Source organism: Pungitius pungitius, chromosome 21 (genome assembly GCF_949316345.1).
Source record: "Pungitius pungitius chromosome 21, fPunPun2.1, whole genome shotgun sequence".
Lineage (NCBI taxonomy): Eukaryota > Metazoa > Chordata > Actinopteri > Perciformes > Gasterosteidae > Pungitius > Pungitius pungitius.
Window position 1 is genome coordinate 9,651,937 of NC_084920.1, and position 15,279 is coordinate 9,667,215.

The 15,279-nt window shown below is 43.9% G+C and overlaps 1 protein-coding gene across 2 annotated transcripts in view; it reads right to left on the reverse strand.

Moving 5' to 3' along the window:
• Positions 1-15,279, reverse strand: part of jmjd1cb (jumonji domain containing 1Cb) — an 81,251-nt gene that overhangs the window by 18,371 nt on the left and 47,601 nt on the right. For both annotated transcript variants that reach the window (XM_037462905.2, XM_037462906.2), the window contains 8 exons: positions 9,308-9,421; positions 3,852-3,957; positions 3,551-3,675; positions 2,893-3,036; positions 2,497-2,538; positions 1,326-1,572; positions 515-1,069; positions 84-423 (listed from right to left, as the gene is read on the reverse strand). In XM_037462905.2, coding sequence (XP_037318802.2) covers positions 84-423; positions 515-1,069; positions 1,326-1,572; positions 2,497-2,538; positions 2,893-3,036; positions 3,551-3,675; positions 3,852-3,957; positions 9,308-9,421 — 1,673 coding nt within the window. The remainder of the gene's footprint in view (positions 1-83; positions 424-514; positions 1,070-1,325; positions 1,573-2,496; positions 2,539-2,892; positions 3,037-3,550; positions 3,676-3,851; positions 3,958-9,307; positions 9,422-15,279) is intronic.

Consider the following 15,279-nt stretch of genomic DNA (forward strand, 5'->3'; position numbering starts at 1 on the left):
ACTCTACATTGCACCTTACAAACAAGATCATTTTGTACAAGGAGGTTAAAAATTATTATTACATTATTATACTATTTTCTCACCTGATGACCTCAGAGGGCGCAAACTCCATCTTGTTGCTTAGGCTCCTGGCTGCTGCCATGCCACCTCCCAGAATGCCGTGCGGGTGCATTGGAGGCTCATTATCCGCCCTGCGGCCTCCTTCCGATGGCGAGGGAGACTGAGGGACGGGCGGCGAAGAGACGGGAGAGGGGTTGAGGGGGAGGTAGGGGGAGAGGGCTGTGGACTCTGCCTTCTGCGAAGCCAGCAGTGCTGACACAGCCTCTGAACTCTCCTGGTGCACCGTGGCCTGAGCCTCATCCGTAATGTCGATCACACAGCCGCCGCCAAGTTGGGAAGATGGTGTCTGGGATCGAGACGACACTTAAAAAAAAAAAAAAGAAAAAACAGATTTTACAATAAGAATGCAAAAGCCGACTGACTATCAGACAGCTTCCGTTCATCAGCCGACTACCTTTCACGGTGCTCTTGCTGCTATCCACAATGCCCGCCTGGACCGGATCTGAGATCGGAGTTGTCTGTTGCCGTGGAGACTGAGTAATTTGCGTCACCGCTACCAACTCCTCCTCCTCCTTGGTTGAAATGTTTCCTGTGTCCTTGGCCACTCCCTTCTTGCTGTCCTCTGCTGACTGAAGCTCCGCCCAAGGGGACAGGCGACCAATAGCAGAAGAGGAATTGTTTATTTTGGTGCCCTGTATTACCGGCTGAAGCTCCTCCTCCTTTTTGGAAACGCCACTTTGCTTGACATCACTGCCGCGAGACTTAAGCTCATTCTCAGAGTTAGGCTCCGAGGAGGAGGATGAGGAGGAGGAGGAGGACGATGAGGACGAAGAGGAGGAGGAGGAGCATGAGGAGTGAGCGGTTCTCTTGTTGTGTGGGTTTTCAGAGTCACTGCTCTCCGACAGGTCAGAGGTCATATCAGTCTTCAGCCTTTTTAGACCCGCCTTTTTCTCATCTTCCTCAACCTTCCTGCGTTTGTTCACAGACTGTTTGGCCTTTGACTTGGAGTCTGGAAAAGGGAAAACAAATGAGTCAGCTTTGATGTGCACTACATTTTCTCCCTATATTCTTGCTTCAGTAATGTCAAATGTGGTTTAGATTTTCTCAGGTAGATTTGACATGTTATTGGATTTCTAACACAAAATTTTGCATCCTTCTTCAAAAGAAATTAAACACAAAGTATGCTCTAAAGGTCTAAATCATATCTATAAGGAGAATGCATTCCAACCAAAAGGAGAGGAGGAAAGCATCACTGACGTCCTCACCTCTCGCTGTGCTCTCTTCCCTGCGCTCCTTCTCCTCCTCTGGAACACTGCTGTCCGATCCTTTCCTCCTGGATGAGCGAGCGTTGCGCTGCTCTCTCTGCTCCCTCCCACTGCCGCCGGGTGAGTGGTGCGATTGGCTGGCGGGCTGCTGCTGAGAGGCCGGTGTCCCCTGGGAGCCCTTTGGGTTAGGGCCTGATGAGGTCATGATAGGGCGGGGGCTGTTGGCTTGGGCTCGAGTGTAATGACTCTGAAAGTGACAACAGTCTTAGGTTAGCTCACATACAGAGACATGTTGGTATTATAAGGAGTACATCACTATGTATGTTACACACTTCAACAGTTAAATGCCAGCCTCCACTTGTCCACCAACCTAAGGCCGTCCAATGGAAGGACTGCAGTAAACCAGACCTGAAGGTTACAATGTTTCGTTTTTAACAAGACTGCTTTGGAGTTCATTCTGCCTGGTCCTTTTGGAGGACATAGTTGGTGCTGCTGCTGCTACTATTAGGGTCCACTGGCAACAAATGGATCAGCCATCAGGGAGCAGGGTCACCCCCCCCCCCCTCCTCCGCTGCTGACGTTAGAAACACAACCAGAAGCTGCTGACCTATTTAAATATGACGACTTTGAATATTTGATGAATAACATTCTCACCTCTAGGATTTAAAAGATTTGAAGAAACATTCAGAAATGGAATCTTTTGTCCTGCGTTTCATTTCCAGTTAAATATGTAGTTTAAAAGACAAATAAAGCAACTATTTAAATTAGATACATGGAAATATAAGTTTAAATGTGTGCTCTAAAATACTTGCTAGGCTACGTTACACTGTGTGAACTTATTCCAGAGGTAATTGTTTTATAGGGCTAATGTAGGTGGAATGCCTTTAGACCAGCAACCACCTTTTAAAAAAAAAAAAAACGCCTCAAAAGGAACAATGTTCATATTATCAGCAGGAATCACAGAACTACGCTTCATCAATGGAGCCGTACAGGACGTGAGGTTTTACAACCGGGGATCGAAGAGCCTACGTTATGCTGTTTGTATCTGTTGTTGCAGGTTTCACATTCAAAGACGCAACAAGTTCAGTTATGTGAAAGAAAAGTGGAGTATATCAATTCACACAGCGATGTCATGCTCATTGTTCTAGTTTGTATTATATTTGTGGGGTACCTGAGTGCTGCCGGTGGTCCCGCTAGGTCTCCCTCCCGTCATCTTCAATGACAAGACAGATCAAAAAAAAAATTGAATCAAATGAAATGAATATAGAGAAAATGTGGGAGAAAGAGGTCGGTTAGTGATTTCATTATTTTGCCAGAGGTCTGAAAGAACGACATGCCCTGCATGATCTGAAATGTGGTCTCATCTGACGGTTGATTTTAATTCAAGGGCATTGGTCTCTTTATTAATATTGCCTGTATTCACAGACTACAGTGGATTTTTTTTTATTTTGCATTATACTTTCATGCATTTTTTTATATTGACGCAACAGTTAAATATGTCGGCATATTTTTCTTCTTTCTGCTTCAGTCCCACTGTCGACTCTAACTAGTGTGTGTGTCCACTCACATGGGTAGAGTTGTTGTTCTGACTGGATCGTGACCGCCGTCTGGAAGTGATGCCGATGTTTTCTCCTTTCAGTAGAGAGTGGACCACGTCGTCCAGAAAGGTCATCTGGATCATGGATGGATCCACGTTCTGAGGTTCTAGCACCTGAACAAACACCAGAGTCACTTTATGGATTACAAGCACACACATCCTCACTGTTACAGCAGCAATTCAATCAGAGACTTCAACGACTTTTAAAAGTCAAATGAATGAATTGACACTAATAAACTACCCGAGAACCAGCTTGTATCTGTAGAGTCACACAGTGAAGCTTTGCTGCCCTGTAAGCAAAACACTGCCCTCGGCTTCCCACATATTCCTCCCCCTCATGAGCAAAGAAAGTAGAAAAATTACTCATTAGCTAGTTACTCGTTATAGGCCCAAAAATTAAAATAACAAAACAGCTGAAACAAACTACCCCAAAACAACACAAGCACATTAACTAACTGTACCACATATCAAATCACTAATCTGTAACTGAACTAGTTATGCATTTAAAAAACAAACAAAATCCCTATCTGGTGCAAACACTGTTGTTGTTGAGGCTCCATCTGGTCATTTGCCTTGTGCATTATTCTACTTTGAGTTGCCCACATGTAAACACTACACACGTGTGTACCTGGTCATTCATAACGACCATGTTTCGACTGAAGAGGTCGTGGTGTGTGATGATGCCAGTGAACCACTGGGTGGCCGAGTCCTGTCTGTACACTCGCACGCGGTAGCCATTCAATGAATAGGGACCTAGAAACAAAAGGAAACAGTTCCATGGCAGTGTTATTGTCCCACTGATGGACGTATCAAACGTCACAACAGCCTCGCCGTGTTGTAAGACCCACACATTACAGTAGTGAGACAACAGTTGCAGTGTCAAGCTGCATACATTGCAGTGAAGACAAAGAGCGTGGAGAAAAGCTTACCTTGCATAAAAATCTCCTGCACCTTTTGGTCTTTGAGCCAGCCCCTCACTTCTTCATGGAGCTGATGGTTGTCTCTCAACACTGGGCTCAGACTGTCCACCTCATCCTTAAGGACACACAAGGTAAGAAGGGATCAGGGTCAGATGCCCGATTGTTATACATAGTCCACACCATCCCAATCGGGTGCTTTCACTGGCTTTTCTCCTCTTTCTGGTGGCAAACTACAAATTGATACGCTTTGTGAGTGGGGGAGTCTTGGCTGCTTTGAACTCAGTCTCGTTCTCTCCTGCTCTCAACTCTCACAATACAGATGAACCCATGCTGTGGTATTTTAATAGTCATAGCTTTAGTTTCTGTTATAAGATAACTGGAATATAATTAGTTAATTTCCTTTTGGGAGGTTTCACTAAATTCACACCTATTTACTGTTAAAGAAGGTTGTAATTAGTCACAGGAACACAAGTTATATAATTAAACAGTGCAGCTCTTCAAAAGAGACCCACAACATTAAAGAGGGGAACCATGAGCTTTAGAAAAAGTTAGGAGAGAGCCTGGAACACGGATAGAATCAGTTTAGTTTTTTTAATGAGAATTCACCACACACACACACAAACGCACACACACACACACACAAGGAAGAGAAAACCTAACCACAGCCACCACACTCGGTGTGACACACACAGCTCAATGAGGCAATTTGGAATTCTTCAAGGTGAAGCATCACAAGTGGAGAGAATGTATGCGATGCCACCACTGCTGGAAGTGATGTTTGAACACCTTTGAATTCATTCACAATGTAGTTGTAGGCTCTAGGACGTAACAGTGCTCATTTGAAGAAGAAAGACACTTGTTTTCACTTGACGGAGGAGGTCGGAAGTCTGTCTGCATTGATAGCAGGCTAATACGTTCACTTTGATTCATCAGCTCCATGGCCTCAATAAGATGAATGTCATGAATGTTTACTGTTTAAAGCAGGACCTAAGCGGTGAGAATAAGATTGTTGGGGTGGGGTGCATTCCTTTCTGCCGCGGCTGATGAGAGGTACATAACAGTTGGATTTGTCTCCAGACAACATGGGGACAGACAGGAGATACAGTGAAGGGCCTAAGCGGTTCACCTCGCTCTCTGCCTCCCTTGATTGCATCCACTTTATCTGCACCACATTAGACATGTCTGGCAAAAGTAATGAAATACAATGAATGAAATAAAAAACAACACAAAATAATGAATACCAGTACAAGTTAGTAGAATAACAGATATGGAAATAAGTAAATAATGTATATTATATAGTCTTTCTGTGCGTGATTCTCATTTTGTCTCCCCCTCTTATCCTGTTGCAGTGTTCTGGTTTTCCTCCAAATCAAACAGTCTAAGCAGCAGGGAAGAATTCAGCACAAACAGTGTCTGATGGTCTCTTTTACCGTTGCTCAACAGGAGACACACAGCGGGCCCTCTCCATCCATCCGGCTGATTCAACACACAGTAACAGCACAAATGGATGTGAGGAACACACAACAGCTTGATCCTTGGTGTTGGCATTAAACATTCACAAACATTCACCTGAGACACATGAAGAATAACAACATGATTGATCAAATAACGTCAGCCTTCAAGTCTTCTAACACTTTTAGATGTGGGCCGAGAGACAGAAGCCTCCCCATCTCAACGGGTCCACATTTGGGTTTTCTGGTCCCCCTCGTGTGAGGCAGTTGTACAGCCTCAGGGAACCCATGTATATGCCCTGGAGTTTCTTTCTACTATCCCTGCTTACTGTTTGGACACACTGTGCATTGAGACAGTGTTACCATGGCAACACGGTCACCATGACCGCCGACTGATCTGTTTTCATCAGACGGGAGAGAGATGGAGTAACAGCGCAGAGCCAAGTGCAGGAAAAAAATCTTAGATCTAAGACTGAATCCCCAAAAACGCTTTCAAGCAGAAATGTCTGTTTGAGTGTTAAAAGAGATTATATCAATTACTCTTTTAAAAAGAATTCTGAGCTAACACCTAGTCTTTATATAATTGGTGATTTCAAAGATGACGTATTCCTTTTGAACATTTGAATAACAAACATTGAGGTCTTCATCACTTTCACAGAAATACTGTTGCAACATGCTCTGTGTTCTGAAACAGACACATGGGTCTTCCTCTGGGTCACGTACCCGATTCCCACCTTCACAACCACTGCAGCAGTCAGTGACAACCCATTTCATCCAACAAAAAGAGTGAAATGAATGTATCTGGTGTCTACTTCAGACAGCGCACGGATGAAACACCATGTTCAAAGTTAATATGACGAGAAGTGTGGTTTTCTCCAAGACACACACACACACACACACACACACACACACATACACGAGCAGCAGCAGGATTGGTTGGCCGACTAAACAGTGACTTCATTGTACAGTTTATGCCAAACAGATTGCGGCCCCCTCCCCCTCCCTCTAGTCTTCCTGTCCAACTGGAAAAACAGAGAGGGGTGTGGCCACGGCTGCACTGCTCTGAGGGAATGTGTGAGTGAGTGAGAGTGTGAGAGAGGGGAACTGTTTTTACTGCTTGGAGAATAATGGGCAGCTCTGTGTGGTCATAGTGGCTTAAGAAAGGCAGAGTGTGTGTGTGTTTACATCCCTGAAGTCCAAGCTTAGCATTGCCAGACGAGTGAGGGTCCTAAACTCCCTTCTCTTCTTATGGTTGAAGTTACTGCTGATGTGAGAGTATGTTTGTTTTGGTTGTGAGGCAACAAATAGCAATATTGTAGTGTGGATTATTCTAGCGCTAATTGCTTAAAATACAAATACATCCTGCAAACATGAGTTCATGGTCTTAATCTCTAGTTTCAAGTCTTCTTCAATACATTATGATGTTAATTTTGTAAATGATGGTCCATTTAGAGTCACATAGACCATGAAGACGAGTGTGCTTAGGGTGGGTTTACTGTGATTGACAGGTCTCTATAGGACCTGTATAGGCATTCCTACGCCACAGTACACAAACCACTGCGTGATGTGACGGTGACTAAGTCCATGCTCAGCGTATGGCAGCTTCACACTGACTGCACCTTCACAGATATGTCACTGCACAGGTGGCAGCAACAAGAACCGTTATGGGGCAGCTGATGAGAGGGTCTGCGGCGAGCCACCTTTCTTAAGGTTAATTTGGTGCGGATAGATTAGGGCAAAATAAATAAATATAAAGTATTCATGACAAAGCCAATTATTTGCAAAAATGAAGAGGGGAGCAAATTAATCGCATGTGAAGAATAATAATAACCATCCCTGGTGCGTAAAAACACTCAATACACACAATTCCACTGTTAAACTGGAGCTGTGCCTGCATGTAAAGAATCAGTCCAGGTCATGCCAGACTCCATGTGGAGACAAGTAAGTCAGCAGATATATAGGAAATAGGACAAGACTGGGGATGTTGAGGAAGGTTCCCTGCATCAGCCTGTGAAACAAACACATCCTGTGCTTGCTGCAGAGCTTTTGACGTTGAGACTTGTACTAAGTACTACAGTCCACAGCAAGAGGGTGATATTAAATATTGGCCCTCTGAAATAAATGAACGTGATCTAAGATATTGATCATAATATTTCCTCAATTATCTTGACGATAAGCAGCTGTAATGAACACACCTAACAAATTGCACTGGGTGGTGAATTTAAGTCTAGCTACAAGTATATTACTCCAAAAACCACACTGGTCCACAAGACACATCAATACGCAGCGAATCTTCGCACGTAACAAAAAATAAATAAATAAACATTGAAGAACATTTGAGAGGATCAAAATATGAATGACAGGAAAACCAGAGCGCTGAGGAAACTTAAAATGATAGTAGAGCAAGCAAACAGCCGGTGCACTGGGCCTGGTTGGAGGACAGCCACAGAAACTTAAAGCAGGAGTCACCGGAGGACACGGCAACAGTGGACCTGACTGATTGGCTGCAGACAAAGGTGGAAAAACAGAAATAGAGTGCGTCTCTCTTGGTATTTGCACTTGTCTCAAGCTCACCCTGATGACTGACGAGGAGGGTGAAGAACACAGCCTTCTCGTCAGGGCTGACACCGAGTGGAACACAGTGTCCCAGGCAGCAAAGTGTATGCGTGAACACATGCACACACACGCACGCACACGCACGCACACACACACACGCACGCACGCAAGCAGAACAGAAGCTAACATCCATGCAGCGACAGTATCTATGCTGTGTCTATGTATTCATCAGTATTAAGTAATCTGTGAGTCGGAAATCTCCGCAGAGGATGGACAAGTTGGTGGTTTACGATCTGGTTAAAGCGCGGCAGTGTTGGACGCATGTGGAAGTCAGCGGCCGCTTTTTAGTGGCTGCGGTGTCCAGCCCAGAAGCTAGTTGTGAATGATTAATTCTTCATTAGCAAATGAGATGCAGGGACAACGTGTGGTCTGTCTATGAAAGCGTTTACTCCCTTTGGCACAGCAGGTAGATTTGCTTTGGATTAATTTCATAGTGTTAACTTTAATAATTACTATTTGTATTCTTCATTGCTTCTGCAATTGGTATTATTTGTAATTGTCTTGTTTAATTCTATTACATTCAATTTTAATTGTTAGTGTCTAAAATCTGTGTGTTGTACTCTTGTCTTCCCTCAAAGAGACATTATCCTTTATCATTCTCCTTCATTACTTATTTTGCATAGCACTTTGAGGTTCATTTCTTTCTCGTATGAAAAAAACTCTACATATCTAGTGATGATTACATCGGATGGTGGTTATTCTGATGGTGGTTATATCATATGTTGGTTACATTTGATGGTGGTTGTCCCCACTGTGGCCCTGCCTTACACCTGGTTTATTGCTCTCAATGATTTTGAGTTTTTCTCATTTTTAAGGGAGTTTTTCCTGTGCCAATCTGAGGGTTTTGGGACAAAGGATGTTTAATGTGTACAGACTGTAAAGCCCTCTGAGGCTAATTTGTGATTTTGGGCTATACAAAATAAAATGAATTGAACATTTGCATACAGGGCAGCAAATTTCTATTTACCATGCTCACATGAGTGCTCATTTGCTCTTCCAACTCCGAAAACTTGCTGTGTACTGTGTGTATATATATATATGTATGTACTTGTTCTTCTGAGTTTGTATCTCTATGTTGAAATGCACTTATTGTACGTCGCTTTGGATAAAAGCGTCAGCTAAATGACATGTAATGTAATGTATGTGCACTGGGAGTAGGTATATTTGGAAGTATAGAAGTATGCAGTAATTTAGTCTTGTTTTAGTATAAATTCATCTTTTGTCGAATTAGATGTTTTGAGGGGATTTAAGGAAATATTGAAAACATAGTTCTAGCGTTTTGGACTGTGTATTGATTCTCAAGAACTCTGAATATTTTGACATACATGCAAATATGTGCACTCAAAGAATGAGAGTGTATGCGGTGTGATGTACGATCAGTGTAAGTGGGATGATTACCTGGTATGGCTGAAAGGCTGAATGGTCAGACAGGAAGTCCAGCTGTCGGTCCAAGAAGAATTCCACAGCTGTTACCGACGACAACAGGCTCTTCCCCACCACAAGCTTAAACGCCTGCACACAAAAAACAAACCCTATGGTCAACAGCGGCACAGAAGCGAGGACATAATCATTAATAATTAATCAATTCCATAACAAGTACAAACTATGTATGGAGAATGTATTTGAGGTCTCCATAAAAAAAAACAGCCACAATAAGTCAACTTAAGGCAAACCAGAGAAGAGTGATTTGTCCTGGTTAGAACAGCACAGAGGATTGTGGGAGTCACCCTCCCTGACCTGGTCACCGTATGCTGGCCGCTTCCAGAAGAAGGCCAGCAACATCTACAAGGACGTCACACACCCAGGTCACCCTTTGTTCATTCCACGGCCATCAGGAAAAAGATTCAGGACTATTAAAACCCAGACTAAGGAACAGACTTTTCCCACTTTTGCCAACTTGGTACATTTGGTTGTATGTTTTTTTACAATGACAATAAACATCCTTAGACAACTGATTATGCATTTCTGTACTTTTTCATACACAAATGGTAGAAAATGCTGTTTTTCAGCCTCTCAAAGGGTGGAGATTTTACACTTTTTTGTTTCATGATATCAAATGTAGTACCATTGTGCTTTGGACTAACAAACAAATGTAATTCAAGAGAGAAACTGGGACATTTACCATCAAACCATAAATTACATTTGAGATTGTTATTTTAGGCTCCCTTAAAACATCTGGCCTTGCACAGCAGATGGATATTATCCTCTCTGACTAACTCTGGCTCACTTACAGTGAAACTGTTGATTGGTGTGCATTGTCCTTGCAAAATAAATAAGCAAATAAATAAATAGTCCAAAAATTGACTGACTGAGAAAGAATATTTGTTTTTGAATACAACTAAACCATAATGGAAAACAATTGTGGGCTGCTTTACTACTGTAAAAGCCAATGAAGGAGCGTTTCTTAGCAGAGGAAGGGGAGTGAAGTGAGAGAGATGAATGACAGTACAAGAGCCACAGAGAGATTAGAGAGACAACGTGATGAAAAGAGGCAGAGAGGGAGAAGGAGCTGTGAATACATTAATAAGTAGAAGCAAGGCTGACAGTTCAAAGGCACTACGCTACACTTTGATGCTACTGCATTTACACACACACACACACTGATGTCTGTCAGACTGCGACTGCCTGAGCTCAGCAGTTACCGCTTGAACGAGACTGACATACACGTTTCCTCTTCATGTCCTTCTGAGCCGACGTGAATGTACTGCAGCCAAACTATTGGAGAGAGTTGTCCTCACCACATCACTTCTTAGTCTGTTATGATTACATAACAAGGTCATATGATAGTGAAATCAGAGGTGAGAAACAGTTCCCCTTCCATACAGTACACCACAATCAAGACCACATTTACAAGGAAAACATACCCTGGTGTGTGTGTGTGTGTGTGTGTGTTGTGCTATCTGTCAGTCCATCCGTATTCCGGCTTCCAAAGTCAGAACGAAGCTGGCATACAGCCACACCAATGGACATTATATTGGGATCGATACGTTTTTGTTTATTTATCTGTCACTCCTTATAGGCAGCAGTGGTCAAAAGTGTTGACCATTGTTCCATTTTTCCAGAAAGCCCTGAAGGCCTTAAGCTGACCATTTCTCTCACTGTGGCACCTGTTCCTGGACACTCAGAGATATGTGACACCATCGACAGTAGCTACCGATATGGACAGGAAATCCCGCCCTCTCAATCACTGCAGGGAAGGCAGTTGATAAGTGCAGCATCAGTGCCAACGTGGGGACAACTAAAGTGCTGCTTTACAACATCAACGCTAGGTTTCTTCAACAAAAAGTAAAATTAAATGCCGGCCTGATGACTTCAAATCACAGGTCAGTGATTGTGCTCCACATCAACAGTTTCATTCTGAAGGGGTCTGCTGACAGTCTGCACTGTACCTGAGTGTACTGTGGAGGCTGCGCAAATGACTGGTGGGGCCTTCACATGGTTTACATTAAAATAGAACACAGGAGGTCGGCTTGTTGCCGTGACAACCACTGCAGAGATTGGGTTCTGAGGAAACAGCTGAGGGGTTGTTTCATCCTTTAACAAATATCTCACTTGTCGCTCTGCTGTCCAATCTGATGTTGATTAAAAGAGGTACAGGTCTTCATACAGGGGCCTGCTTACTTGCTTTCAACAAGACATTTAATCCAAAACCGGACCTTGTCTGAATGATGCATGCTGCAAGCAGAAGATGCTTGCGGACAGTGAATCTATGGTTTGCCCTTCGTCAGAAGCGAAGCCTGTAAGACATCAGGAGGGGTCTAGTAGGTAGACTGAGAGTCTGTGAAACTGTGTTTCGTCTCACCACATGACTTTCCACAAAAGGTGGGAGTTGGTCCAGTTGCCATAGAATTGTAGAGGTTAAAATCCTGTGTGTTGCAAATTGCGTGTTCAGAGTGAAAGCGGAGTACAAATGAACCTCTCCCTGGAAGTAAGAGCTTTGGTCCTTCCTTTTTGAATTTCTTTCTTTAGAGGCCAATTGGTTTTGTGTAGATTGTTTAGCAGCCTTTTGCCGGATTTGATGGCAATAGAGAGCTATTTGCTTTGATTATTTGAAGTCTTGGTTACATAATTGTCACTGGGACAGAGAGGCTGATGATAGATGTGTGCAGCTAAAGCTGCTTTGGGTTCATCTGAGCCCATAGAAACATGTCAGGGGAGATGGAAGAAATTTAATTTCTAGACTCAAACACAGCTCAGCCTCCATCTGTGGATCCCTGCTCTCATTCCTCTCTCTCCCCAACTGAAAGGACCTGACAGTCCCTCTAAAAGCAACTACACACACACCAACACATCCCACTCTACCGCAATTGGGTCACATCTGCCAGTGTTCCGGGAAACAGCATTCTGTCACTGCGTATTTCCAGACGGGCGGCAGCAGAGTGGATGAGACTTCCTGGCACATTCACACCAGTCGACATACAGAGAAACTAATGCCTCCTTATGGACAGTGCACACACACACACACACACACACACAGGGGCAAAAACAACGTGTTCAAGAGGACAGACAACGCAGAACACAGAAAAGTGCAGCAGAACGTAAAGGAGAGGAAGGGCTGATGGAGGTCCCGCATGGCAAAGTGACCAAAAGAAGCTACACCACACACACTTACACTCTTACACTGAAGCTTTCAGGGGGCATTGTTTGATGAAGGTCGGAGAGACAGTGTTATATGTTAAACAGGCTGGATAAACATTTCAGAAGTAACAGCCCATTAGAGGGATTCCTAGGTGAGAGGCCGTAGACGGGAACTCTTTAGTCCTTTGTTTGATGTCATCTGACATGTAATCTGGCACTGGGAGCTCCCTCAGGGGATCAGAATGTGATTCTAATTGCATTATATGGGAGGTTAGATGATTATTTGGTGCAGGTGGAACCCCCACCTGGGTGTCTAAAGGCCGACACTAGAACGATAGCTTGGAGGCTGAGAAAGCAGTTTAAACGGCCCACATCTTGTTTTATGCATTCCACAAATAACTTGTGTGGGGGGGGGGGGGGGGGGTGAACTAACATTGGTTCAGGTATGACTCATGAGTTTGCCGCAAAATCAGCTCTCTATTTGGCAGGGCTGCTTATCGTTTCAAAGATGAGGGTGCCTGTGACAATACTGGTACTCTGATAGCCATTGAATGGAGTGCCTCATTTACTGCCGTATACTGCTTCATCAAATACCCATCAAGGCGCTTTGCGCAGCCATACTTCTGACCGTTATGGTGGCATCTCGAGCATGCCAGACTAACTACTCCATCGATTGTAGGTGCTGCGATGGTGGGCCAATCACACCTCGCAGTGAATTGCAGAACCCTTCAGTGATTGGCTGATAGTCGTTTTATTCTAGTTCTGGTACTACTACTTGGTACTGTGTTTCTTAGGTCAGTGCCCTGAAGGTTCGGCGTACTGATATTGAGCCGTAACAGTTTAGTGATTGATATAGGCCCTGCACCAATTACTCTATTTTTATATATTTATAAAATAGATAATAAATTATTAAATAACCCTTTACTTTTCCACTTAATAGGTTCATTACGTTTTGAAAACATGTTCATGCAAATTTACTTAAAACGTTAGAATCAAAGCTAGGAACAAAAAATATAAATATGAAATATTTCCACATTTAACAGGAAGTTTATCAAACCATTTACACTCACCGGCCACTTTATTGGGTACACCTGTCCAACTGCTCGTTAACACTTAATTTCTAAGCAGCCAATCACATGGCGGCAACTCAGTGCATTTAGGCATGTAGACATTGTCAAGACAATCTCCTGCAGTTCAAACCGAGCATCAGTATGGGGAAGAAAGGTGATTTGAGTGACTTTGAACGTGGCATGATTGTTGGTGCCAGAAGGGCTGGTCTGAGTATTTCAGAAACTGCTAATCTACTGGGATTTTCACGCACAACCATCTCTAGGGTTTACAGAGAATGGTCCGAAAAAGAAAAAACATCCAGTGAGCGGCAGTTCTGTGGGCGGAAATGCCTTGTTGATGCCAGAGGTCAGAGGAGAATGGCCAGACTGGTTCGAGCTGATAGAAGGGCAACAGTGACTCAAATAACCACCCGTTACAACCAAGGTGGGCATAAGAGCATCTCTGAACGCACAGTACGTCGAACTTTGAGGCAGATGGGCTACAGCAGCAGAAGACCACACCGGGTGCCACTCCTTTCAGCTAAGAACAGGAAACTGAGGCTACAATTTGCACAAGCTCATCGAAATTGGACAATAGAAGATTGGAAAAACGTTGCCTGGTCTGATGAGTCTCGATTTCTGCTGCGACATTCGGATGGTAGGGTCAGAATTTGGCGTCTACAACATGAAAGCATGGATCCATCCTGCCTTGTATCAACGGTTCAGGCTGGTGGTGGTGGTGTCATGGTGTGGGGAATATTTTCTTGGCACTCTTTGGGCCCCTTGGTACCAATTGAGCATCGTTGCAACGCCACAGCCTACCTGAGTATTGTTGCTGACCATGTCCATCCCTTTATGACCACAATGTACCCAACTTCTGATGGCTACTTTCAGCAGGATAAAGCGCCATGTCATAAAGCTGGAATCATCTCAGACTGGTTTCTTGAACATGACAATGAGTTCGCTGTACTCAAATGGCCTCCACAATCACCAGATCTCAATCCAATAGAGCATCTTTGGGATGTGGTGGAACGGGAGATTCGCATCATGGATGTGCAGCCGACAAATCTGCGGCAACTGTGTGATGCCATCATGTCAATATGGACCAAACTCCCTGAGGAATGCTTCCAGCACCTTGTTGAATCTATGCCACGAAGAATTGAGGCAGTTCTGAAGGCAAAAGGGGGTCCAACCTGTTACTAGCATGGGGTACCTAATAAAGTGGCCGGTGAGTGTACACTGTGTCTTTTTTGCTGTCTTTCTGATGCCTTGTCTCTTGCTATCGCCCTCTCTTTCTGCGCCTTTTGAGTCCAAACACTCACTGCTGAGGGGGGTCTGGGATTTAGATGAGGGTCCCCGTTAAATCTAAACGGAACAGGTTAAATTGGGGGGTGAGAAGGATGAATAGAAAACAGGTCTCTCTGTGCCACATTCCATCTGGTCTCCTCTACAGGGAACCAGCCAGCATCAGCAGCTACCACATCTGGCAGCCCCACAGGAACAGCCTCCATCATACAGCACAACAGACTCTCATGTGGACTTTCATCCCAACAAAAAACAAAGGTCATGGTGTGTTCAACACCAAATAGCAGAATTAGACAGCTGTTGATCAGGCAACAACCAGCTCCAGAGAAGAGAGCCTGTCTGTTTGATTCTAAACGGACCATCAGATTTACTAAATGAAGACTTGAAACTAGAGATAGACCACAAACCCATGTTTACATCAAGAGAGTAGTTGTTTTC